The sequence below is a fragment of the Elaeis guineensis genome, chromosome 3 (assembly GCF_000442705.2).
Source record: "Elaeis guineensis isolate ETL-2024a chromosome 3, EG11, whole genome shotgun sequence".
In the NCBI taxonomy this organism is placed as follows: Eukaryota; Viridiplantae; Streptophyta; class Magnoliopsida; order Arecales; family Arecaceae; genus Elaeis; species Elaeis guineensis.
Genome location: NC_025995.2, coordinates 125,718,957 through 125,746,830, shown reverse-complemented (window position 1 = coordinate 125,746,830; position 27,874 = coordinate 125,718,957). Strand labels below are relative to the sequence as shown.

At 41.6% G+C, this 27,874-nt stretch overlaps 2 protein-coding genes across 2 annotated transcripts; one reads left to right on the top strand and one right to left on the bottom strand.

Annotated features, from left to right (window-relative positions):
• Window positions 1-8,996: 8,996 nt before the first annotated feature.
• Window positions 8,997-10,584, top strand: LOC140856696 (cyanidin 3-O-rutinoside 5-O-glucosyltransferase-like). The gene has a single exon (XM_073254892.1). The coding sequence runs from the start codon at window positions 9,011-9,013 to the stop codon at window positions 10,466-10,468; it is 1,458 nt and encodes a 485-aa protein (XP_073110993.1). The 5' UTR covers window positions 8,997-9,010; the 3' UTR covers window positions 10,469-10,584.
• A 9,150-nt stretch (window positions 10,585-19,734) lies between these two features.
• Window positions 19,735-21,538, bottom strand: LOC140856695 (crocetin glucosyltransferase, chloroplastic-like). Its single transcript, XM_073254891.1, has one exon. It carries the CDS (start codon window positions 21,237-21,239, stop codon window positions 19,821-19,823), a length of 1,419 nt encoding a protein of 472 aa, XP_073110992.1. The 5' UTR covers window positions 21,240-21,538; the 3' UTR covers window positions 19,735-19,820.
• Between the last annotated feature and the right edge of the window lie 6,336 nt (window positions 21,539-27,874).

Genomic DNA, 27,874 nt, shown 5'->3' with positions numbered 1-27,874 from the left:
ACCTCTCTGACTTGACCGTCGGAGGGTCCCCGCCGGAGCCGCCTCCGGTCAGTGCGGACTTCCTTTTGCAGGTGCACGCTTCCCGGCGATCGGGCGACGAGGCGATTGGCCGCAACAGTAAAGAAATTTTAGTTTCTATTGGCTGTAGATAGATAGGGAGTCCTCTACATCTCACGGTTGTAGAAGGCCTGTGCCACTTGGATGCGTGGCAAATTTTACCAGAGCACCAATATCCCAACGACATTCTCTTTGTATGGAAAACTCTCTCACCAGTTGAGTGGGAAATGTCTTGCAATTTCTACACCCCTGCACCCCCCAAAAACATAAAAGAACCCCTACAATTTGGGGTCGATGATTTGCATTCAACGTAGATGCTACTCCAGCCATCTCAAAATATATAATCACTAATTTAAGATGTGATTGATACACTATAGAATCAACCACAACTGATGTAGCAAATCAATTAACAAATGCTCGCTATGAGACATCCAATTGAATACACACCACATGACTGACCCAGAGGTGCAGGAAGAGTCCTTCAAATTCCAAACTTTCTATCCAATAAGCGACAGCTCACGATTGCAAATGGTTTTGATAATCACATGACGAATGACTGAGATGAATGAACGAAATATCTAGGCAGGAATTTTGGGATGCATGATCTATTAGGAAAAATGATTGATCTGTGCACCCAATTTCCTTCGTGGTAAGTGTTAACCCTTGAGCCCTAGGAGTATTTCCTTTATTCTCTTACACTGCCATTCTGTTGCTCTCACAACACCTCCATTATTTCTTGAGAGTGAGTCTAACTTAGACGTCAGAAGATCTTCTACCTGATATTCTCCGATCAGAGGATTTTCTATCTTTGTTGTTTCATGTCAGATCCCATGTTGGAGCAACTATCCAAGCAAGGTCTCTGCCAATTGTTGCCATCTAAGGGACGATTGCTGCTGAATCCATCAGCATTCGAGCGCAGTATCCATTAGATTGCCATTGTAGAGATGAATAATGATCCCTAGCTGACCTTCCTAGTCTGAACGACGAATAGACCAAGCACTCTGGCAACCGAGTCTGCTCGTTGCCTTGGTCGGGCTAAGTTCCATGGGTACCAAGATGCATGCTAGTTGCATGAAGGGATTGAAGTCCAATTTAAAGCCATGATCAACACATCTCATGCATACTAGAATTGCATGAAGGGATTGGAGCCTGATTTAAAGCCAGGATCGGCCCATCTTATGGTGATGCCATCCATGAATATGGCAGAAGCTATTGTTGGCCAATCTGTTTCTCACTGAAAAGTTTGGTCATTTTTCTGTAAATTTAGGATTAAACATCTAGGTAAATCCAGATCAACTAGCTGCAAAACCGAAAGCGCTTTCATTGCTAGGTGAGAATTATGCATGTATGATGCACGTATAAGTGGGACACCCAGCAACTCAGGTTGTAAGAACTCCTGTAGCTTCTGCATGGATGTGATTGAATTTGTTAAGTCACCAGAGTCACTCGTATGCTTTAACCAATCGTTAATTTCTTTAAACCACCCTCCTCTTGTGTAATTGGACGGCAATTAGAAGTAACATACTCGTCTTAGACTCCCACCAATTACATTCTTCGACCAAGGCTGTAGGAATCTTTAATAGCAGCACTATACTCGCACCTTTTGGCCCCATTACATGAAAGATATATTATTTAAATGATTTTTGAAAGACAGCTTATCCTGTAAAAGGATGAGATCTAAAGGAGATAGAGTCCAGCATATTCTTGTGATGGTGAGTTTGTGGGGGAAAGAGACAAGATCTAGGTAGCTCTATCAAGTGGTTGATTGGAATTTCGAATATTTAAAGTCAAAAATCCTGCAGAAGGACATGCCTGCAGAATATCAATATACGTAGGTAGTGATGCATGGATGATGGCGACATCTGCCTAACTTGCTGCCATTAGTTCAATAAAATCTGACAATTTTATCTGCAGCGTGATATATATGCCATTAATTTCAAGATCAAAGTATGATTCAACTGTTTGTGATTACAATAGCTGTAGCAAACCATAAAATGCGCTATGGCAAGTTGTCGACTTGTTATTGCTAGGGCATTCGACATTAATTGCATGTGATGACACAAATAAATAGATCATAGAGAAGTGATAGCACATTTCGTGCTCAATTATTAATAATAAATTGCAAATTTGGAATCTCAAGAATATTTATGAATTTTCTGAACTTTAAACATGGGGACACAAAGCTTCACGATGGCACTCCACTCTCGAGTTTTAGTTATACAAAACATGAGGACACAAACCCCAATCTCCAATCTCCGACCAGCTTTTTGGATCCCTAGGCCATCTCGTCGAGCTCTCTGGCTGGCACAACAATTAGCTTGACGACCTGGCCAGGCTGATCCTCGGTGGCAACAATAGATATTTCATTGTTTAATATATGCAAGGTATATCTCAAAGAGAAATCATTATCTTTTGGTCATGGGTATTGTTGGGATATACCGGCTGACCCCTATATATCGACTTATTCTCGGATCGATCAGACCGACGTCCGATTCTACCGACTGGATCGACGGACGACTCCGACAACGACTGCCGACAATGGCTGCCAACAATATCCGATCGAAGGTATGTTGGCCGAACAGACCCATACTGCCTCTAACCAACTGGGCGGCCGAACCTGTATCACCGACTCACTGTCGGAGGTGGCAGCCGACGTCCGACTTTCACAAGGCACCAGATCAGCCGACGGTGTTCTCGAATCATCACCCGACGTCCCGACAGCCGAATACCGACATATAGTCGGCCAGCCCGCTGTACAACCGCTATGGACAGTTGTCCTATCAAGGACATGCGGTATGCCCGTCCTGGGGTATTGTCCTGTCAAGAACATGGATTAATCCCAGTGACTTGACAATCCACAGCGATTTGACAACCCATAGCGATTTGACAGCCCCCGACGATTTGACAACTCTCCAGTTGTCTGCACCATTAATGGCGGGACCATACTGCATTCTACTATAAAATGGGATAAGGCAACAGTCTTGGTAAGCTTTCTCAAGCTCTCGAAAAGCTCTTGAGCTCTCTCTCTCTCCCCTGCTGAGCCATTGATTTTTCATTGTTGCCTAGTCTCCTCTCTGACTTGACTGTCGGAGGGTCCCCGCCGGAGGCATCTCCGATCAGTGAGGACTTTTCTTGTAGGTACGTGATCTCGACGATCGGACGACGGGGGGATTGGCCGCAACAGATTTGGCACGTCAGGTAGGGGGACGTTATTCGACAGAGGTAAGACAGCGAGCTCCACAGAGCTTGAAAAAATCTCTCGAGATGACGAAAATCAGGGCTCAGCGATCGAGAGCTACCAGGTCGGCGAGGTGCTCTTTCCGCTGGGAAGAGGCCCCTCCTTTACCCTCCATAGCGGAACCCAGCTCTCCGCACCCGGTGGTGACCACGGAGGTGCAGATCGTGGCGATCGTGCGGCAAATCACCGTTCTGACGGATGCGGTCAAAAACCTCCAACAGTAGTCGACTCAATTGCCGCAACTGCCGGCAGAACAGCCGGTGGCGCACCCTATACCGTTCAGAAGTAGCCGCCGACGTCCGCGTCAACTTCCGTCTCCTCCTCAAGAGCAGCCGTCTCAGCACTCCCACTGAGAAGGGGGGAGGCGGCCACAGCGTGACACCCATCGGTCTCGACATCCTTCTCCTTTCCAGCTGGAGCGAGCGAGGAAGGAGAAGCGGCCGCGGACACCGTCCGCCTCACTTTTAAATTCGTCAGGAGGTTCGACCTCTGGAATCTCTCAACACCGACAGTTGGACGACTACGAACGTAAGTTTGAAGAAATCGACCGTCGGCTTGCCAAGCTCCAGACGGATGGTCAGAAGTCTTCGAACGACGTCGACTTCTAAACCACCCAACCTCTCTCCCGATTTATCCTCGATGAACTGATCCCTAGTCGATTCAAGATGCCTCATGTGGAGTCTTACGACAGCTCCACCGACCCAGTTGACCATCTGAAGAGCTACAAGATTTTCATGACAATTCAAGGGGCAACCGATGCCCTCCTCTGCATCAGCTTCTCTGCCATGCTCCGTAAAGCTGCCAGGGCCTGGTACTCTGGCCTTCGCTTGGGAAGTATCCACTCCTTCAGACAGCTTGAGCATTCTTTCGTGGTCTATTTCAGCATCAGTCGAAAGCCATCACGAACTTCGGACAGTCTTTTCTCCCTCAAGCAGAGAAAAAATGAGACACTCCGGCACTTTGTGGTTCGATTCAATGCGGCCACACTTGAGGTCCGGGACCTCAACGAAGACATGGCTATCTCGACCATGAAGAGGGGGCTAAGGGGGTCCCGATTCACATATTCTTTGGATAAGACCCTCCCCCGGACGTATGTCGAATTGCTAGAGCGCGCGTACAAATACATGTGCACGGACGAAGGAGCTTCTGACCAGCGTCTGACCGAAGGCGTGGGCCAGAAGGAGAAGTGGAAGAAAAATCGGACTCCTGCTGAACCCAGCAGGCCCCTCACTGATAAATGGGTCTCGCCCCGACGATAGAGTCCGAGATCGCCTCGACGGTGAAGTCCGAGACCGACGCATCGCAGGTATGACTCCTACACTCCTCTCTCTGCTCCTAGTGCGCAGATCTTGATGGAGATCAAAGGAGCGAAATATCTGCGACGGCCTCCACCTCTGAAGGCAAAAGGCCTCGATCGAAGAAGGTACTATTGGTTCTATCAAGGCCACGGTCACAACACCGAGCAATGCATCCAACTCAAGGATAAAATAGAGGCCCTCATACGACGAGGGTATCTCAACAAGTACCGAAGGGACCCGCCGGCTCGGCCCTTTCCCGACCAACGACCCCAACCGACTGAAGAGGCAGTGAATAACCAGCCTACTGCTGGAGTCATCAACATGATCTCCAGATGACTAGATCGAGGAACGACTGCTGAAGGGGAGTCGACGAAGAGGCCGTGCCAGGATGATATATCATCTTCATAGATGAGGATGCTCGGAGAATCCAAACTCCCCATGATGACGTTGTTGTTGTCTCGGCGACAATAGTGAACTATGATGTAAAAAAGATTCTTGTTGATAATGGAAGCTCCACTAACATTTTATTTTACTCGACCTTCTCCCGAATGCGACTGTCGACCGACCGACTCAGGAGAGTCTCTACGCCCCTAGTGGGTTTCGTCGGGGAGGCCGTCGCAGTGGAAGAAGAAATTACTCTTTCCGTGATGGCTGGGGCCGAACCACGATAAAGCACCATCCATATGACCTTCACGATCGTCCAAGTACCTTCGGCCTACAATGCCATACTTGGAAGACCCAGACTAAATACTTTCAGAGCGATAGTCTCGACATACCACTTGCTGGTCCAGTTCCCGACTAAAAATGGAGCTGGAAAAATATGCGGGGATCAACAGCTCGCTCGACGATGCTTCCAAATCTTCACTCAAAGCAATGAATTGAAGGACTCCCTGCCGGTCGACAAGCTAGACCAACGGGAAGAGGAGGAGCGGGGTGAACCGGCTGAACAGCTGATTTCCATCCCAATGACAAAGAATTCTGAACAGGTCGTCTGGGTCGGATCACAGTTGCCCGACTCGGAGTGACGGTAGCTGATAGAGCTGCTGAAAGTTAACGCCGACATATTCGCTTGGTCGGCAGTGGATATGTCCGGCATACCTTCAGAAACAATAACTCACCGACTCAATATCACCCCTGGCACGAAGCCGGTGAGACAGAAGAAATGGTCTTTCGCCCCCGAAAGACAGAAGACCATCGACGAGGAAGTGGACAAGCTACTCGAGGTGGGCTTCATCAGAGAAACCACCTATCCCGACTGACTCGCAAATATCATCATGGTGAGGAAAGCCAACAAAAAGTGGAGGATCTGTATCGACTACACCGATTTGAATCGAGCCTGTCCGAAGGATAGCTTTCCACTGTCGAAGATTAACCAACTGGTGGATGCGACATCCGGTCATCGACTGCTCAGCTTCATGGATGCCTTCGCCGGATATAACCAGATCCGGATGGCCCCCAAGGATGAAGAGCATACGGCCTTCATGACCGCTAAGGGCCTTTACTGCTACAGAGTGATGCCCTTCGGTCTGAAGAATACCGGAGCCACCTACCAATGTCTCGTCAATAAGGTCTTCAAAGCTCAAATCGGAAGCAACATGGAGGTGTACGTGGATGACATGCTAGTGAAGAGCGCACAGGCTTCAGATCATATCCAAGACTTGGAAGAAACCTTTCGCACTCTTCGGCGGCATCGGATGAAGCTAAATCCGACTAAGTGCACCTTCGAGGTAGCTTCGGAGAAGTTCTTTGGGTTCCTCATTTCTCAACACGAAATCGAGGCCAACCTCGAGAAGATAAAGGCGATCATCGATATGCGGTATCCGAACACCAAAAAAAAGGTGCAGCAGCTCAATGAAAAGATCATCGCGCTCAGCCGATTCATCTCTCGATCGGCTGAGAGGTGCCTCCCGTTCTTCAAAACCCTGAGGCAGACGAAGGACTTCTCTTGGCCGAATGAGTGCCGGCAAGTCTTCGAAGATTTGAAGAAGTACATGACTTCTCCATCCCTACTTGTAAAGCCAAAGGTCGGAGAAATATTGTACCTTTATTTAGCTACCGCCCCAGAGGCGGTTAGTTCGGTGCTCGTCCGGAAGAACGAGAGCCGTACTCACCAGCCCATATATTATACTAGCAAAGTGCTCCGTGGAGCCGAAACTCGATACTCAAGGGTGGAGAAGATGATATTTACCTTGGTCATGTCAGCGCAATAACTCCATCGGTATTTTCAAGTGCACACCATCATGGTCCTCACCGACCAACCCCTGAGGGCGATCCTGCATCATCCCGATACATCAGGACGACTGACGAAATGGGCGGTGAAGCTGAGCAAGTTCGACATCCAGTACCGATCGCGACCTATTTTGAATGCCCAAGTCCTGTCCGACTTTGTTGCGGAATGCCCGACAGCCGACCAAATGTCGGAAGGCGGGAGCTCCAAGGTAGCTGCGACCTCTGAATACGACCCCGGGTTAACTTGGGCGTTACACATAGATGGAGCTTCCAATGCCCAAGGGAGCGGGGTCGGGTTCCTGCTCACCAACTCGGAGGGAGTAGATACTGAGTACGCCCTCCGATTCGACTTTAAAGCTTCCAATAATCAAGCCGAGTATGAAGCGCTTCTCGCTGGCTTGAGAGTAGTGAAGGAGCTCGAAATCGACAGCCTCAGAGTCTTCTCCGACTCCCAGCTGATTGTGGGGCAAGTTAAAGGCGAATTCGAGGTGCGGGATCCGACCATGGCGAAATATTTTCAGAAGGTGAGAGATCTCGTAGCACACCTCAAGTATTTTGAGATCTCCCACATTCTCAGATCAGAGAATGTTTGGGCCGATGTACTCTCCAGGCTTGCGACGTCTGCCTATGACGCCTTGGGCCGGACACTCGTAGAGAGTCTCGAGCAACCGAGCATCGACAGAGCTGAGGAGGTACTACAACTGACGACCGAGCCAAGCTGGATGGATCCGACCGTTCAGTATCTGACTGACGGAACCAGTCCCAAAAATCCTGCGGAAGCCAAGCGACTCCGATGGACGGCCTCCCAATATATAATGATGGACGGGCGACTCTACAAAAGGTCGTTCTCCCTTTCCTTGCTACGGTGCCTGCGACCGATGAATGCGGACTCGCACTCAGAGAGGTGCATGAAGGGATCTGCGGGAGTTACCTAGGGGACAAATCCTTGGCCTACAAAGTCTTACGGTAAGGTTACTACTGGTCCACCATGAAGAAAGATGCGGTTGACTTGGTTCGGAGGTGTAAGCCATGTCAGAAGTACGCCAACTTACAACACCGGCCCGCCAACCAACTGACTTCCATCGTTGCCCCATGGCCCTTCGCCCAATGGGGGATTGACATACTTGGCCCTTTCCCTCCGACGTCTGGCCAAAGAAAGTTTATAGTTATCGCGATCGACTACTTCACCAAGTGGGTGGAGGCCGAACCCCTGGCGCAAATCATCGAGCGTAAAATGGAAGACTTCATCCAGAAGTCCATCATCTCCACGGTCTGTTCAGAAAACTGCATATGGATTTACCTAAAGATATGTATTATAGTGTTAGATAATGATTTTGCTAGATATATATCATCCATACTACATATCAGTAAATACTATGTTCTAAACATCTTCACAGGATTAAGAATCGTATAAGGATAGAAAAGAATTTGTTCGATAGGAAGAAAGGCCTCGTGGGGAAGAAGACAGGATGCAGCAAGATGGCCTCTCTCCGCACGTATATTTTTTTTAAAAAAATGTTATGGGATCAATGGACTTCATTAATAGAAGAAGGCTTTTGGCTTTTGGGTTAAAATAGATGCGGGAGGAAATATCCCGTCCCACATCATATTCTTTAAGAATTGTTGCGCCGGAAAAATGGTGCTTGTTAAATTTACATACAAAATTTCACGGACTCACCGATGCGATTGAAATTTAATATTCAATCACTCTCGTCGGTCTCTTATCTTTTCCTCAAAAAGCGAAATGATGGCAAATTGTCTGACTGGTTGAACCAATCTTCCCGACCACGTGGCATAGAAAACTTAATAATATTCATGAAATGGGCCGGGCTACCCTTGCATCGCCCATATATTGGCTTCGGCCTTTGGAGGAAGGAACGCTGGCACTTCTCCTGTTTGCGTGGCAAGCACGCGAGCTGTAGGTCCTACCGGGTCAGCAATTTACCCCCAAAAGGGCCAGGACGCTATCACCCTCTTTCATATTCACTTTAAAAAAAAAACTCTATCTCATTCATTGAATCAAGCTAATCATTTCTCGAGAAATCACAATTATGGCAAAAAGGCCGAATTATTGTGGGCTCCACCGCATTAAGTTATCCGTTGTGAGAAAGAGGCCATTTCTTTCGATAAATTAAGCTGCAGTTCCTCCACCAGCACAACCAACACCCCCCCCCCACCCCCACCTGCAATGTATTCAGAGCTCATCACTATGAATCCGCGGCGGCCGTTGCACTTCCTGTTGGTGACCTACCAGGTCCAAGGCCACATCAATCCCACCATCCACCTCGCCAACCGCCTCATTCAGATCGCCGGCGCTCGCATCACCTTCTCCACACCTGTCTCTGCCCACCGTCGCATGTTCCCATCCTCCGCCGCCCCTGACCAAGAAGTAGAAGATGGCCTCATCTCCTACATCCCCTTCTCCGACGGCTACGATGACGGATTCCACGATTACCATAGCAGACACGAAGTCGATCACTTCATAAGCCGATCCAAGCAGATCGCGTCGGAAAACCTCTCCAGCCTCGTCGCCAGTCTGAGTGCTCGTGGCCGCCTTGTCACGTGCATCATCTACACCTTCTTCTCACCATGGGTAGCCGATGTGGCATGCGATCACGGCATCCCCTCCATCCTCTACTGGATTCAGTCAGCCACCGTGTTTGCCATCCACTACCACTATTTCCACGGCTACGACGGTCTCGTCGCAGCCCATCGGAGTGAACCACTCTTTACGGTGAGATTACCGGGGCTGCGGTCATTCCATATTCGGGACCTCCCGTCTCTCCTCACCATCTCCGCGGACGATCTGCTCTATTCTAGCCTCAACACCGTCCGAGAGGTGTTTGCGGCAACCGATAGCGAGAAAGCCTGGCCCCGGCCAACAGTGCTGGTGAACAGCTTTGACGTATTGGAAGTCGATGGACTCGCCGCGGTCGGTGACGAGGTGGACGTCATCACGGTAGGCCCATTGCTCCCATCCGCGTGTACACGAGATAGGGATGCAGAGGAGCTAACCTCCGCAACCGATCTCTTTAAGTCCGACAGGAAGGCGTACATGGAGTGGCTGGATACCAAGCCGGAGAGGTCAGTGGTGTACGTGTCGTTCGGAACCGTGATCGTCGCAAGGAAAAAGCAGCTGGAGGAGATCTTACTGGGGCTGAAGGAGTGCGGGAGGCCGTATCTATTGGTGGTGAGGAAGGACAATCCAAGGGAAGGGGTTGAGCTGGTGGAAGGGGAAAACGGAATGGTGGTTGAGTGGTGCTCACAGACGAGGGTTCTCTCGCACCCATCAGTGGGGTGCTTCGTGACTCACTGCGGGTGGAACTCGTCCTTGGAGAGCTTGGCATATGGGGTGCCGACTGTAGCGGTGCCGCAGATTTTGGACCAAAGGATGAACGCGTGCATGGCGGAGGAGGCGTGGGGGACGGGTATAAGGGGTGAGCTTAACGAAGAGGGGGTATTGGAGGGGAAAGAGTTGCAGCGGTGTTTGGATGCGGTAATGGGGGAAGGAGAGTTGGGAGTGGAGATCAGGAGGCAAGCAGAGAAATGGAGGGACGACGCAAGAGAGGCCATCGGAGACGGAGGGTCATCGGATCGCAATCTCAGAGCTTTCGTGGAGGAGGTCATGAGAAAAGCTACTGAATGAAGGCCGCAACGGGAGAAAGATGTCGGGACCAACGGCAGTATTGTAGTGCTATTTAATTGCATTGTATGGTAAATCTGATTCCGAGATCACTGAAAAATGCTATCCCAAATAAGACCTCGTAGTCGGCTTTTTGTGTGGCTTATTACCTCTGTTATTCAACGCTACACGTGGTATGTTTGACTGCAATAATGCCGTAAGGATCTTGAAAAATTTATGTAAATTCCTCCGTTTTTAGTTTCTTAATTTTTTTGAGATAGTATGGTGTGGTCTGCCACCTCAACCTTAGGCCTCTGGGGCAGCAAATAAAACTCTGACGACAAACCCGACGGCCTGGACGAGCCCTAATGGTGATCAAACCACACATCAACTACCGACCCTCATCTCCAGCGATCCATGTGGTGGGATGTCAAGTCCCATCGATACATTCGAAATAATTAGTAGAGACCCTTATGCAGTCCTATCAAATTACATCACTTGATGTTAGATCAAGCCACTCATAAGAATAGCTGGTTGCATGCACATTGGATATGGTCTTATCAAATCATTCCAGTCCAAAATAGTACATCAGGAGAAATCGAAAATGGCCTCCCACGACGTTCTTCTCTGCAATTCCTTCGTAAAAGAGGAACAAGGACTCCAAAAAAAAAGAGTAAGGCACCTTTTGCACTCTCTCTCATCTATTCTGGATATCTGACTGGAACATCAGAAAATTTTTATCGATATCAAGCTCAACTAAAAGCTTGTTTTGCATGTCCAATCATTGTCGGCTTTATCGAACACTGCCATGCTCCAACCATTCCAACTCGAGTTGGAAATTTGCCACAATAAATTTGACGCTAGAGAAAGGATAGCAACGCCACAGTCCAATTTTGAGAAGAGAGTATGCCATGCTGCTCCACTCTCTTCCATCAGGTGTGGGGCAGAGCTACCCACCCATCTACTTTACAATAGTTGGCATAACTAGAGTAACTGCTTGTGGTAGCGGAACCCTGACGATTGGACAGCTTAGCGCTAACGGATACCGTCTGGCATCTGCAACAAACCACGGAACATCGGCAATTATCTTAACCCGCTCTCCGGGCGATGCCATCCCGACACAACCATCAGGATCAATCTTAAGCCCTAGAGGATCCTCCTTGAAGGATGTACTAATCGTACTCTCCCAATTGGCGATCGTCTTCATATCATGGGTGTGTATCAAAAAAACTTACAGTATATGTTAATAAGCCATTTAGTATGTATTATTTGCTCATGTACTTTATGCTGATGAATGCTATATTTTAAAAATTATGTATCGCTTTATCTAAAGATATGTATTGGGATATTGGATGAATATTTCACTAGGTATATATTAACGAGTCATATATTATGTATCGGTGAATACTAAATTTGGTAAATTATATATCAATTTAGCTGTAGGTGTGTATTGAATCATTGCGGACGTATATCAAAAAAACTTATAGTATATATCACCTACTTATATATTTAGTATGCATCATATAGTCATATAGTATGTATTTTTATGTATTGAAAAAAAAATATTTTAATTATAAAATTAATAACTCTATCAATAAATTTTTTAAAAAAAATTTTAATTAATTTTTTAAAATTAATATTAAGAGATACATCATACATTATGAAATCCATCTCATATAACAGTTTATAATGTCCGTCCCATATGATTTTTGTTTCAAAATATGTCCTGTACCATATGCGGCTGTGCGTCAGATTAAGCATGTCATTTCATTTCCATAGGCTCCACTCATCACAAGTTGATAATATGCGGTACAGAATATAATTTCTTCCAGCAGCATTTTCCGGTGAACTGGTCAAATGCATGGCTCAAGGGCAAGGGAGTGACGACTGTGGAGATGTATAAAGTATCCCACTGGCCGCAGCTGATTGGTTCTCAGTCCATCTCATTACATTTGGGGAAGATTGGGCTGCCGGATAAGAGAACTTGGCACGTATGGGAAGCAGTACTGGACGTGAACCATGGTGACATCAATAAAGCATCGCTGCCGGGGTAAGTCGAAATTCAGGAATTATTTGGGGCGCACCATCTGGGGTACTGTGGATTACCGATTTCGTACATAAATTGCGGTAGGTACCTGCGATCATTAACGTATACAATTGCCTCATAAATTACTAGATAAACTCATCCTACCATCTCGTAGATAAAATCAATAAAAATTCTACACGTCGTTTAATTTTTGATTAAATATCAATCATGATCAATCATGATTTAGCAAAAAATTATTAATGACTGAAAAATTTTTATGAGCTTGCTTTATCTAAATAATTTAAAAAAAATTATTTATAAAAATAATTTAATTTTTAACTTATTTATCAAAGTAATGCAAATCTCATAAAATGCCATTCAAAATGATATTTTATGATATCCACGTCACCACCCCTTTTTCATCCTTTTTTCACGTGGACGACAAAAAAAAAATTATCATTTCAAATGACATTTTTTAAAATGCCATTTGAAATGGTGTTTTCAAAAACACCATTTCAAGTGACGATTTTAATTATTAATTTTTTTAAAAAAATAAAAAAATAGAAAAAAAAATAAACATTACAATTTAAAATTTTTAAAAAAATAAAAATTATAATTTTGATTCAAATAAAAATATCATTTCAAATTAGTATTTCCATTTCAAATTATTTTTTTAAAAAAATATCTGAAAAAATATTAATGTAAAAAAAATAAAAAATATCATAAAAAAGAATTGAAAAAATAAAAATTATAATTTTAAATTTTAAGAAAATAAAAATTTTAATTTTAATTCAAATAAAAATCATCATTTCAAATTACAATCCCCTTTTCAAATTATTTTTTTAAAAAAATACTATAAAAGAAGAAAAAAATGAGAAGAAAATAAAAAATAATAAAAATTATAATTTTAAATTTAAAAAAATAAAAATTTTAATTTTAATTCAAATAAAAAACATCATTTTAAATTACTTTCTCCATTTCAAATTAATATTTTTAAAAAAATATCTTAAAAAAATATCATAAAAATTAAAAAAATAAAAAATACCACAGAAAAAAAATGAGAAAAAATTAGAAAAAATAAAAATTATAATTTTGATGTTAAGAAATTAAAATTTTTAATTTTAATTCAAATAAAAAATATCATTTCAAATTACTAAATTAATTTAAAATTAATTTTTTAAAAAATATTCAAAACAAAGGAAAAAAATTTCTAAAAAAATACCAAAAAGAGTAAAAATGGGAGAAAATTAAAATTAAAATTTTAAATTATAAAAAAAATATAAAAAATAACGTGATGGTTGCCTCACCAAATGGGGATAGTAATTTTTATTTTTTTTAATTTTTTAGTTATTCTTATGTGATTTTTTAATAAAAAAATTAATTTAAAATGGGTATAGTAAATTGAAATGATAATTTTTATTTAAATTAAAGTTAATTTTTTTAAAAAATTTATAATTATAATTTTTATTTTTTTTCCCATTTTTTCCCTTTTATTCACTTTTTATGGCATTTTTTATTTTTTTAATTTTTTTAGAATTCAAATTAAAATTTTAATTTATTTTAATTCTAATTAAAATTATAATTTAAAATTATAATTTTAATTTTCTCCATTTATACCCTTTTTGGCATTTTTCTAGGTATTTTTTCCTTTGTTTGGAATTTTTTTAACAAAATTAATTTTAAATTAATTTAGTAATTTGAAATGATATTTTTTATTTGAATTAAAATTAAAATTTTTAATTTCTTAAAATTAAAATTAAAATTTCTATTTTTTTCATTTTTCTAATTTTTTCTTTTTTATGGTATTTTTTATTTTTTATTTTTTATGATATTTTTTTGAGATATTTTTTTAAAAAATTAATTTAAAGTTTAAAAAATAATTTGAAATGATGTTTTTTATTTGAATTAAAATTAAAAATTTTATTTTTTTAAATTTAAAATTATAATTTTTATTATTTTCTCATTTTCTTTTCATTTTCTTCTTCTTTTATGGTATTTTTTAAAAAAATTAATTTGAAAAGGGGATTGTAATTTGAAATGATGATTTTTAGTTGAATTAAAATTAAAATTTATATTTTTTTAAAATTTAAAATTAAAATTTTATTTTTTTTAATTTTTTTATGATATTTTTTATTTTTTTACATTAATATTTTTTAGATATATTTTTTAAAAGGATAATTTGAAATGGAAATACTAATTTGAAATGATGATTTTTATTTGAATTAAAATTAAAATTTTTATTTTTTTAAAAAAATTAAAATTAAAATTAAATTTTTTTATTTTTTTATTTTTTTATTTTTTTAGAAAGTTAATAATTAAAATTGTCACTTGGAATGATTTTTTGAAAATGCTATTTCAAATGACGTTTTCAAAAAATATCATTTCAAATGATATTTTAAAAAACGTCATTTGAAATGATGATTTTAATTTTTTTTTTCATCGTCCACATGGAAAAGGATGGAAAAAGGGTGGTGACGTGGACATCATAAAACGCCATTTTGAATGGCATTTTATGAAGTTTGCATTACTTTGGTAAATAAGTTAAAAATTAGATTATTTTTATAAATAATTTTTTAAAAAATTATTTAGGTAAAGCACTCATTTTTATGAGCCCCAGGTGAATCATGATTTCAATACAAAAAAAAAAGTATGATCTACCATATTTTGAATAAAATCTTTGCTGAGGGATATATTTGGTTGGAATATATCAAATTAGGGGATAATCTGATGATATCTGAAAATTATTTATCTGAAAAAATAATTATTAAGAAAAATTATTTTTACTATGTTTGGTTGGTGGAACAATTACTTCAAGAAATGATACTGAAAAAAAAATACTATATTTGGTTAGAAATATTTTTATATAGAAATATGATCAAATTTATAATATACCTATTAACATAAAGTATTTTTTTAATGCCAGATAGCATCATCTCCAAATTTTTTTATATAATAATTATAATCGCATAGTCTTTTGCATAATATCATCCGCATCTTAATTTTTTTGTAATAAATTTTTATTGGATAAATTTAGAAAGACATCAAAATAAATTCAATGATTATAAATGTATTTCATTTTTTTGAGCTTTATTATTTTCAATAATTTCATTGTCATCAATATCTCATTCAGCACCAATTGAGGATATTGTGAAGCATGGATTATCATTCCTCAAAAATTTACTAAATACCAACATCGTCATGGTATTTGTATTACCCAATCTCTTCAAAAAATAAGCATAAGATCTACTAATTTTTGTTATCATCTTTCTCTTTTATTTTTTATATCAAATATGATAATTTGATATAAAATTTATTTTCTGATATCCCAACCAAATGGAGACCGAGTGAGAGAGGTAAAAGAATATGGTCCACCATGATAGTGGGGCGTGCTATAATGAAAAAATTTGGAATAGACGGGAGTTTTTTTTCTATGGTGGACCCATCTCTTTTTTTTTGTCCATAATATGGTTCATTATGAAAAAGTTATTTTCCTTCAGTGTACTCCACTTTTTTTTTTAATCCAAAACATGGTTTAGCTCTTTACCTCGTAGCCAATAGAAATTTTTAAGCTATTAATGGTTCTACTACACCATGAGATGGGCTCCATCTTTCTTTTCATTTAAAACATGGTTCAGTTTTTCACAACCAATAAAAACATTCAAGCCATTAGCGGTTCTGCTAAATTATGGTTAATCATTGTTAGCTGTCAAGGTGTGTAAAATTTTTATTGGCTTTGTCTATATCCTATGTGATAGAATGAGTCTACCTAATAATAAAGATTACAAATAAAGGATGTAAGAATTAATTGTATTCAGTTTAAGATGATCTATGCATCAATTATTATGATAAGCGAGTTCCAATTTCAATTTATGTCGATAGGTCTTTTTTAATTTTAAAATAATAATATATTTTTTTCAATAATAGATGATATGCTGGCTGGTTTGTTATTAGATAGTTCGAGATATATATACATGGTAGAATTATTCTATCCAATAATTTCTCCGAGGGGAAAATAAATTTTTAACCTTCACACGCCGTATCAGTTATTGCTTAAGTGAATATTCAAATGTAAAAGTAGTGATAATTTAAAATTTTAGTAATAAAATTAGAATTGCTTCGTGATCGAGATGGTAATCTTTATTATAGAAAATTGATAGACGTTTAGGTAACGACGCAAGAAAGGTCTAATTTAAGTTTACTGCTAGGGCTGAAATTGAATTGGATACGGATCAAATACTAACATATATCCGTTTTCATATTTATTTTATCTGATGAATACAAATATAGATATGGATATTATTCAGATAAAAAAATTTATATTTATATTTATTTTAAATGAATACGGATACAATTCAGATACTGAAATATAGATATAATTACGGATATAACTTAGATAATTAAATTTTATAATTACATAATCAAAGATATTACTAAATATATGATAAATCAAGTTAATAATATGTTTATATATTATATATTTTTTTAAAAATTAATAAGTACTATATAAAATTATATAAGATTACATATAGATTCGGATATTAGGATATGGATCGGATAGTTGCTTATCTATATCTATGTCCATTTTTTTTTAGGGTTATAGATACAAATATAGATACAAATATAGATATAGTTGAATCCTAAAATTTCTATCTATATATATGTATTGAACGGATATAAAAATAAATTTAGACAAAAAATATCTATGTTACTTTCACCCCTATTTGCTGCACAATAAAATTAAAATACGAGTTTCCATGCCGGACGCGGTTAGAGTAGTGAGCTGTGAGATACGAAATGGCATTACATGCAACTCAGCAACTTGTGTGTTAAAAAATAGTAACCACAGTATTCGTCCACCCAAATCTCAGGGGGGTCTCGGTTTGGTTTCCTTGATACATCGTCGTCATCAGAGCTTGTGCAAGCTTGTTACGAACTTGGTGCTGGATTCTTTTTCGCTTTGGGCCAGGTTAGTCCAAGCTAAGTATCAATTTCATGGTACATGGTTTCAATATCGGACACCTCGTCGTTTCTCTGTTGTTTGGCCGAAAATTTCTTCACTCAGCCCTCTTGTGCGGTTTCAGTTCCAATGAATGCTTGGTTTAGCAGCCCATGTTAATGTCTATACACACCCCTACCTTTCTACTATTCCATTGATAGCATCACCTACTTATCTTAATATGAATTCCCAATGTCTTGATATGCAGGTTGCTGACCTTATTACTCCCTCTTGGACATGGAATGTGCCACTTCTTGCTTCCTTGTTTTCGGCTGATACGATGACACAAATTTGTGCTATTCCTCTTGCACATGAGCTCTTGTTTGGGGCAACCCAAAATTGCGTACTGTGACTTTGCATGATATGGCCCAGCTTTCCTATCATTCTCATTCTACTGCATCTTTAACCTTTTCTGGATTTGGAAGTTACAAGTTTTGCCTCTAGTCAAATTATTTTGGTGGCAACTTTTGTGAAATCGGATGCCCTGTAAGGCTTATTTAGCTCGTTGTGGACTGCTGATATCAGAGCAACATTGTGATCTATGTCCTAAGCAAATTGAAGATCTTCAGCATATTATTGTGACCTGTGTTGTTGCTCAGGAATGCTGGTAGAGGCTTTGTTCTATGTGCCGGCTAGCTTATTGTCCGAATTCCTTGCCAGCGTTACTTGATTATATGGCAACGTCTTCAGAAGGGAACGGACAGAAGGTAGTCTTGGCATACATAGCTTGGCCACAAAGTTTTCAATCACATTGCTTCCCTCCCATCTCAAGTAGTGCGTCGGGCTATTGCTTTTTCTGCTCACACAAATTCTGCATGTTACCAGCGAGATGCTCCGTCTAGGCTCTAGGGTAATTTTTTTCACACAATCCTTCTCTTCGCTCTTCGCAATCGACGTCGTGGCTATCTCCCCCCTATGGAGTTCTCAAGGTCACTTTTGATGCTTCAGTGTGTTCTAATCAAGCAGGTTAGGGATATGTGATCAGAGACCACAAGTCTAGGCTACTTTGGGCGTGAGGTAAAAAACTAAGGCATTGCTCAGTCCCTTTTGCAGTTTTTGAATCTTCCTCAATGTCCCAATTATTCATGGAACGTGAGAAGCAGATGACTAATCATCTGCTCTCAGAAGAAATCAAAATTTTTTTTGAAAATCCTACAAAATCAATTCATTCTTTTTTCTCCGACAGTTGGTCAAAATTTTATCCGAAAAATTTTTGAATGAGGGCAAGCATTTTAATACTAATACAGATACAAATAAAAGAACTTGTAACAGCATGGATTTGTGTTAGGGTTGCTATCCAGCAATTATATGCACATAAGAGTTGAAGGTGACTTTCTTAACTTGATAAATTGGTAACTCACTTCTTCTATTCATAAATTTCAGCATTCGCCAATACTGCAAGATTTACGGCATTGGTTGTCATCTCATACATGTTTTAAAATTATCCATACATTTCGAGAGGCCAATATGGTGGTGGATTTTTATGGCTAAGCTCGCTTTACGAGGGGATTTTCTCTGCGATTCCTCGATCATGTTGCCTATTCAATATTTAATTTTGTTGCAAGCAGATGCTTCTAATATTGTGTTTACAACTGCTCCCTTTTAAGCCACAGTGGCCTCTGTGGTTGTTATGGTTGTCAAGTTTTATGTCTTTGTATCAGGTGTTCAGTATTGGTCTATGTTGCTATATTCTACTGTTCTTTATACTTACTGTTATGCCTCCCGGCATGCTGTGTTTGGACTCCTCTCTGTTATTCCTGGGCTGATTATGATGTTTCTGGAGACTGGACATCGTGCTCTCTGAATTTACGGCACTCATTACTTAACTGGGTTACAGTGGTACTCTTTCTTCTGTTTTTCGGCAAGTTTAGCTGCTATCTTGAATGAAGCTACCTCATTATTAATCGATTGTTCCTCATACTGTGCTTTTGTTTTATTCACTCAATTTCAGGATACTTTACGCCTTGCTGCGGGTCGGCTGCTTGGTTCCTTCTATGCTATGTACATCATTCTTGGGTACACATTGTAACTACTCCACTTTTTGACTTATGTACACATCCTTTTTGCTGTAATTTTGGACTATTTATCTTACTTTTCTAGTCGCTGGGCCATTGTTTAACTGTTTTTGCAACCTGGCTACTGTTGCTGGCCTATGCTTTGGGTTGGCCCTCTGTTTTCTTTGTTCCCATTTCTTCCGTTTGAAACCGCTGCCTTACTACGTCAATACAACAGCATTTGCTCCTTATGTTACCCGAAAAAAACAAAAAAGAAGAAGAAAACACCAACCATTGCATTGTACTAGATGACAACATAAGGCAAATGCGTGATGCTTAATCTAGACATCTCGACCGTTTTCATTTGTTGCTTGCGATGTCCTCCACAAAAGTCCTGAGATTCCCGTCAGATGACCCCCCTTCACGGACGGCCTCCCGTGCTCTGTCCCTCCACATCTCTGTCTTTCTCCTGATCTCCATCCCTCTCTCCCCCTCTCCCATGACCACCTCCAAACACCTCTTCAACTCCTTCCCTTCCAGGACTCCCTCTTCGTTAACCTCTCCCCTCACCCCCGTCCCCCACGCCTCCGCCAGTCTTGCATTCGTCGCTTGGTCTGTCCATTGCGGCACGCCGACCGTCGGCACCCCGTACACCAAGCTCTCCAATGTCGAGTTCCATCCACAGTGAGTCACGAAGCACCCCACCGAGGGGTGCGACAGCACCTTGACCTGGGAGCACCACTCCACCACCATCCCATTCTCTCCGTCCTCCGGCTCAACCCCTTCCCCTCTGTTGTCCTTCCGCACCACCCACAGGAACGGCCTCCCGCTCTCCTTTAGTCCCCATAACATCTGCTCCAACTGTTGCTTCGTCATCAGCGAAAGGCTTCCAAAGGACACATAGACAACCGATCTCTCCGGCTGGCAGTCCAGCCACTCCATGTATCCCTTGTTATCCGGTTTGAAAAGATTGCCCTCTGAGATGATGCCGTTTGAATCCTTGCCATCCAACGGAAGGAACGTGACCAGTGGCCCTATCGCGACGAGTTCCATGTTGTCTATAGCCTTGATTGCATCGGTCTCCAGCGCGTCAAAGGTGTTCATCAGAATTCTTGGCTTCGAGCTCTTCTCTTCTCGATCCAGCATTTCAAATAACTCTCTGAACCTACCAAAAATTGAATAGTAGGGATGTTCGGGATTGGTGTTGGAGAAGAACGATGGGAGGTCCCGAATCTGGAGCGGCGGCAACCCCAGTAAATTCACAGCAAACACTGGGTCGTGACTGTGCGAGGTGATGAGCTCATCGTAGCCATGGAAGTAGTGGTAGTAGATGGAAAAGACGGTAGCAGGCTGGATCCAATAGAGGGCAGAGGGGACGCCACAATCACGTGCCACATCCATGGCCCATGGCAAGATGAGGGTGTAGATTATGCAAGACACGGGGCGGTCACGTGCGGCGAGGTCCTGGACAAGTGTGGAGACAGTTCTGGATCCAACGAGCTTGATCCTGGACATGTAGGTAGTGACGTCGTCGGTGGTGGCTTTGAAGCCGTCGTCGTAGCCGTCGGAGTAGGGGATGAAAGAGAGGATGCCGTCGTCTACTTCCTCGTCGGGTTTGGCTAAGGACGGGAACATGCGGCGGTGCCCGGAGATGGCGGTGGAAAAGGTGACGCGACTGCCGGTGGTGCGGGCGAGGCGTTTGGCAAGTTGGAGACCCGGGTTGATGTGGCCTTGGGCCGGGGAAGTCAGCAAAAGGAAATGTTGTTGGCGTTGCTCCATTCCAGCTATTTCGCTTGCACACTTGAAAAGATCCCCAGGACGTTCAAGTGTTCGACCCCAACCAAAAAAAGAAACCAAGAAGAAGAAGGGGGACTCCCCTGTTAGCCTTGAAAGGGCCAAGGGATTGTTGCTGTGGTGGATGTGCTGAGCCTCTGAGAGGACTGGTGGATTATTATAGATCCTGGCGGGGCGGGGAAGGGGAGGTGGGCGTTTGCTCTGAATGGATCGATGGTGACATATATAGGAGAAGATATGGCTCCAGCTATTTCGCTTGCACACTTGAAAAGATCCCCAGGACGTTCAAGTGTTCGACCCCAACCAAAAAAAGAAACCAAGAAGAAGAAGGGGGACTCCCCTGTTAGCCTTGAAAGGGCCAAGGGATTGTTGCTGTGGTGGATGTGCTGAGCCTCTGAGAGGACTGGTGGATTATTATAGATCCTGGCGGGGCGGGGAAGGGGAGGTGGGCGTTTGCTCTGAATGGATCGATGGTGACATATATAGGAGAAGATATGGCTCTATTTTGTGGACTGTATTATTTGATTTTTTTTTTAAGTTTATCTTTTGATTTATATGGATATATTTTCTTTAAATTAGTATAAATAAACTCCAACCTCATAAAGGAAAAAAGCATAGATACGAATCAGAAAGATACAAAGGAAAAGGCCAAAAGGTACAGCCGCAGGAAGCAAAGTGATGCTGAAACATGGTAGCGATTGGTAATTATAAATGCGCATTATTATTGTTGTTGACCAGTGATGTCATGCCCTCGAACGTGTATCTGTAACTTTACCTGGTCCACGTACGGGACCCTAGAATTTCATGTGCTTGAAAGAAATTTGTACTTCTAACACACACCACCCCCCCCCCCCCCTCCCCCACCAACACCCCAAAAAAAAAGAAATTTTTACAGGGACTCAAGGTCTATCTCCAAGAGCGTCGCACCCGTGTAGTAGTAAAATTTGTTACGGTTTTCCGACTTATCACATTTTTTCGTTGCATTCTGTGACACCCAAACGAAAGTTAAAACCCAGCAGGAAGATGGGTTTTCTGCGGAGGAGCCGGCAAACTTCGGTCATGTAAAAATTTCTCTGCGAGTCATCATGATATTGTTAGACAAAGTTTAGCCTTAGGCACCTAACTTAGTATGCTTAGATCATTCTCATGTGTTTCTGGTGTGCCCGGGAATGGGATGAATTGAGCGAGGATTCTAAGGAAATGCCTGGTTCCTTAATTCTCATCCAGTTGCTCAAATAGCAAGAAGGGCATCAATGACCTGACTGCTTTCCATGGTAAAGAAATTTTAGTTTCTATTGGCCGTAGATAGATAGGGAGTCCTCTACATCTCACGGTTGTAGAAGGCCTGTGCAACTTGGATGTGTGGCAAATTTTACTAGAGCACCAATATCCCAACGACATTCTCTTTGTATGGAAAACTCTCTCACCAGTTGAGTGGGAAATGTCTGGCAATTTCTACACCCCTGCACCCCCGAAAAACAAAAAAGAAACCCTACAATTTGGGGTCGATGATTTGCATTCAACGTAGGTGCTACTTCAGCTATCTCAAAATATATAATCACTAATTTAAGATGTGATTGATACACTATAGAATCAACCACAACTGATGTAGCAAATCAATTAACAAAAGCTCGCTACGAGACATCCAATTGAATACACGCCACATGACTGACCCCAGAAGTGCAGGAAGAGTCCTTCAAATTTCAAACTTTCTATCCAATAAGCGACAGCTCGGTCACGATTGCAAAATGGTTTTGATAATCGCATGACGAATGACTGAGATGAATGAACGAAATATCTAGGCAGGAATTTGGGATGCATGATCTATTACGAAAAATGATTGATCTGTGCACCCAATTTCCTTCGTGATAAGTGTAAACCCTCACTTATATAAACAATTTCTAGGGATCCTCTAAGTCAGTACTCTTGAGCCCTAGGAGTATTTCCTTTATTCTCTTACACTGCCATTCTGTTGCTCTCACAACACCTCCATTATTTCTTGAGAGTGAGTCTAACTTAGACATCAGAAGATCTTCTACCTGATATGTAACAACCCAGATTTAAAAAATAAATAAGTAAATAAAAAAACAGAGGAGGAAGACTCCTAGCCGGAGTCTTCTTCCTTCCCGTCTCCGGCAAAATCGGATCGATAGAGTCCGATTAGGGGTAGGAAATCATCTCTATAAAATCCTCTTTCCCTCCCTTATGTCTCTACAATTGGTTTTGGAAAGATTTTTTTAGAAATTTGAGGGATTTTTCCAAGAGGATCCGCGGGTGCTTAGATGGGAAAAAGGGTTCGCCGGAGCTCTTCTCAACCGCCGGAGCAAGGTAAGCCCCTCCCCTTCTTCCTCTCCCTCTTCCCTTTCTCCCCTGGCCCAAAGCCTCGCCGCCGGCCACCGTCTTTGCCGAAAATCAGTAGCGAAAGAATCCCCTATTTTCTGAATCTTTCTTTGATTTTTGTCGGTCGAACCTTGCCGCCGGCCGTCCATTGCCCACCGCCGCCTCCACCTGTTGTCGGATCTCCGGCCAAGCCGCCGGAGCCCGAGCCACCAAGCGGGGGGGGGGGGAGGACCTCACGGTCTTCCCCTGTTTCAGCCAAGGGTGGCTGCGGGAAGAAAAGAAGAAAGGAAGAAGAAGAAGAAAAGAAAAAGAAAAGAAAAAAGAAAAAAAGAAAAAGAAAAGAAAAAGGAAAAAGAAAAAGAATAGAAAAGAATAAAAATAAAAATAAAATAAATAAAATAAAAAGAAGAAGAAGGAGAGAATTTTCTTCTCTCTCCTTTCTCTCTTCTTTCTCTCTCTTTTCTCTCTCCTCTCTCTACCTTCTCTCTATATTTTCTCTCTCTAGATTCTCTCTCTAGACTTTTCTCTCTCTTTATGGATTTTGTCTCTCTAGAGTCTTCCTCTCTCTCTGATTTCATCACAGACCCTAGGATAGAATTGAGATGAAAATAAGATGATTTGAGATTGCTCTGAAATTCGTGCGGTAGATCTGATCCCAATTCGATTCTATTCGAAATTGTAACACTTGATTCATATTGAGTCACTCTGATAGGACCTCTGATGGTCTCGACCATGATTGCCTCATCGGAAGGATACGAAGGTTTTTCTCTCCACTTTCTCTCTCTACTTTCTCTCTCTAGAATTTTCTCTCTCTTCATGAATTTTTCTCTCTAGAAGTCTTATGGATCAGTGGAGGATCCAGATACATAGACAAGTCCTAATTTTGGTTAATCCTAAGAGAGATCCTCGATCTGTATTATTAGGATCGATTATCGGTAATTTTCTCCATATATGATCTTTATATTTGATCAGGGTTACGAAGAGATGATTGTCTGCAAATGATATCGAGTGGAATATTTTGTTAAAGAAATTCATAAATCAAAGAAGAACATTGATTTCTGTGTTTGGATCAGTCACCGGTAAAGGTAAGAATCCCTGTACATGATCACTATTATATATATGCTATTTTGCTGTTGGTCTTGCATCGTTGGTTTTGCATCGTCGGATTTGAGATCGATGAATTTATTATACCTGAGATACTGTTATTTGATTTTGAGCATGAGTATGTTATGTCAATATATATGTATCAGAAATTGATGGCATGATTATATGGATATGACATATCTGAATTGATCATAATGCAAGACAGAATTGATTGATGAAATCAACACATAATGATTAAATGAAAAGAAAGAGATATATGGTATGGACTAGCCTTGTCATGTGGAACAGCCGGTCAGGAGCTTATGCCTGGGACAGCCCGCCAGGAGCTTATGCCTGGGACAGCCCCCACTGGCTTACAGGTGGATCAGCCGGCCAGGAGCTCATGCCTGGGACAGCCCGCCAGGAGCTTATGCCTGGGACAGCCTCTCACGGGCTTTGGTACGTGGGACAGCCGGCCAGGAGCTCATCCTGGGACAGTCTTGAAAGACTTTTTAAGTGGATTCGATCCGGATGATGACTGAGGTATAGAATTGGATAGTCCAGAGCCAGAAGGAAACTGTTAAAAATCATGTGATTATGAAAGGAGAAATGAAAGATAAGACATGAAACAATTGTTGAACAAAAGTGTTTTACCTGTTAACATATGATGATGCATCTATTTTGACAAGACAGAAAATTTATGAATGTTTGCATTATTTTGGACATTGAACATGAGATTTTATATTTTATTGCTTATCCTTATTTTCAGACTATATTACTATATCAGTGTGATATGGGAATTCTTACTGGGCTGTAAAGCTCACATCCCTTTATCTTTCTTTTCTTCTCAGAGTTACAAGATGTCCATGGTTGGCTATGGTATGGATTTGTGAGTGAGCGGATGCATAGATAGAGTACCGTTGATACTTGATCAGAGGATTGAAGGAATGTTAATTGTAATTATGCAAGTTTTATGAATTATTGTTGAAATTAATTATTATAGATGTTAAGATTTAACGATTTAATTTGGTCTTGCATATTCTTTAGGGTTTGCTCTAAGGAGTGTGCGGCCATCACGTATCCGACCCGGATGTTGGGTTCGGGGCGTGACATGATATTCTCCGATCAGAGGATTTTCTATCTTTGTTGTTTCATGTCAGATCCCATGTTGGAGCAACTATCCAAGCAAGGTCTCTGCCAATTGTTGCCATCTCAGGGACGATTGCTGCTGAATCCATCAGCATTCGAGTGCAGTATCCATTAGATTGCCATTGCAGAGATGAGCAATGATCCCTAGCTGACCTTCCTAGCCTGAACGACGAATAGACCAAGCACTCTGGCAACCGAGTCTGCTCGGTGCCTTGGTCAGGCTAAGTTCCAGGGGTACCAAGATGCATGCTAGTTGCATGAAGGGATTGAAGTCCAATTTACAGCCATGATCAACACATCTCATGCATACTAGAACTGCATGAAGGGATTGGAGCCTGATTTAAAGCCAGGATCGGCCCATCTTATGGGGATGCCATCCATGAATATGGCAGAAACTATTGTTGGCCAATCTGCTTCTCACTGAAAAGTTTGGTCATTTTTTCTGTAAATTTAGGATTAAACATCTAGGTAAATCCAGATCAACTAGCTGCAAAACCGAAAGCGCTTTCATTGCTAGGTGAGAATTATGCATGTATGATGCACGTATAAGTGGGACACCCAGCAACTCAGGTTGTAAGAACTCCTGTAGCTTCTGCATGGATGTGATTGAATTTGTTAAGTCACCAGAGTCACTCGTATGCTTTAACTAATCGTTAATTTCTTTAAACCACCCTCCTCTTGTGTAATTGGACGGCAATTAGAAGTAACATACTCGTCTTAGACTCCCACCAATTACATTCTTCGACCAAGGCTGTAGGAATCTTTAATAGCAGCACTATACTCGCACCTTTTGGCCCCATTACATGAAAGATATATTATTTAAATGATTTTTGAAAGACAGCTTATCCTGTAAAAGGATGAGATCTAAAGGAGATAGAGTCCAGCATATTCTTGTGATGGTGAGTTTGTGCCGGAAAGAGACAAGATCTAGGTAGCTCTATCAAGTGGTTGATTGGAATTTCGAATATTTAAGGTCAAAAATCCTGCAGAAGGACATGCCTGCAGAATATCAATATACGTAGGTAGTGATGCATGGATGATGGCGACATCTGCCTAACTTGCTGCCATTAGTTCAATAAAATCAGACAATTTTATCTGCAGCGTGATATATATGCCATTAGTTTCAAGATCAAAGTATGATTCAACTGTTTGTGATTACAATAGCTGTAGCAAACCATAAAATGCGCTATGGCAAGTTGTAGACTCGTTATTGCTAGGGCATTCGACATTAATTGCATGTGATGACACAAATAAATAGATCATAGAGAAGTGATAGCACATTTCGTGCTTAATTATTAATAATAAATTGCAAATTTGGAATCCCAAGAATATTTATGAATTTTCGGAACTTTAAACATGGGGACACAAAGCTTCACGATGGCACTCCACTCGAGTTTTAGTTATACAAAACATGAGGACACAAACCCCAATCTCCGATCTCCGACCAGCTTTTTGGATCCCTAGGCCATCTCGTCGAGCTCTCAAGCTGGCACAACAATTAGCTTGACGACCTGGCCAGGCCGATCCTCGGTGGCAACAATAGATATTCCATTGTTTAATATATGCAAGGTATATCCCAAAGAGAAATCATTATCTCTTAGTCATGGGTATCTAAACAGGATTAGCTGGCGTCAATGTGTATCTTTGGTTCAGACAAGAGAGGTTATTGTATATGTTGGGATATACCGACTGACCGGCCATCCGACCGATCGACCGACCGACCGACCGGCCGATCTTCCGATCGATCGACCGACTGAAACGGCCGACCAACCGAAGGTACGTCAGTCGGGCAGACCCTTTCTACCCTCCCGACCGACTGTACCAGGAGGTCCGATGCCCGACTCCCACGACACGCCCGACTGACCGTCGGAGGGTCCGAATCTCTACCCGACGCCCCTCAGCTAGCCACCGACCCAAGGTCGGTCGACTCCTCCGATCGCCGTACTACTGTCAGAGACTGTCGGTCCTGACAACAGCATGCGGCACTGTCGCCTAGGGGCATTATCCCACCTAGAGCATGGGTCAACCCTAGCGATTTGACAGCCCCA

What these genes read in the sequence shown, in the direction of transcription:
- LOC140856696 (XM_073254892.1), top strand. Translation starts at nt 9,011, where the DNA reads ATGTATTCAGAGCTCATCACTATGAATCCGCGGCGGCCGTTGCACTTC.
- LOC140856695 (XM_073254891.1), bottom strand. Translation starts at nt 21,239, where the DNA reads ATGGAGCAACGCCAACAACATTTCCTTTTGCTGACTTCCCCGGCCCAA.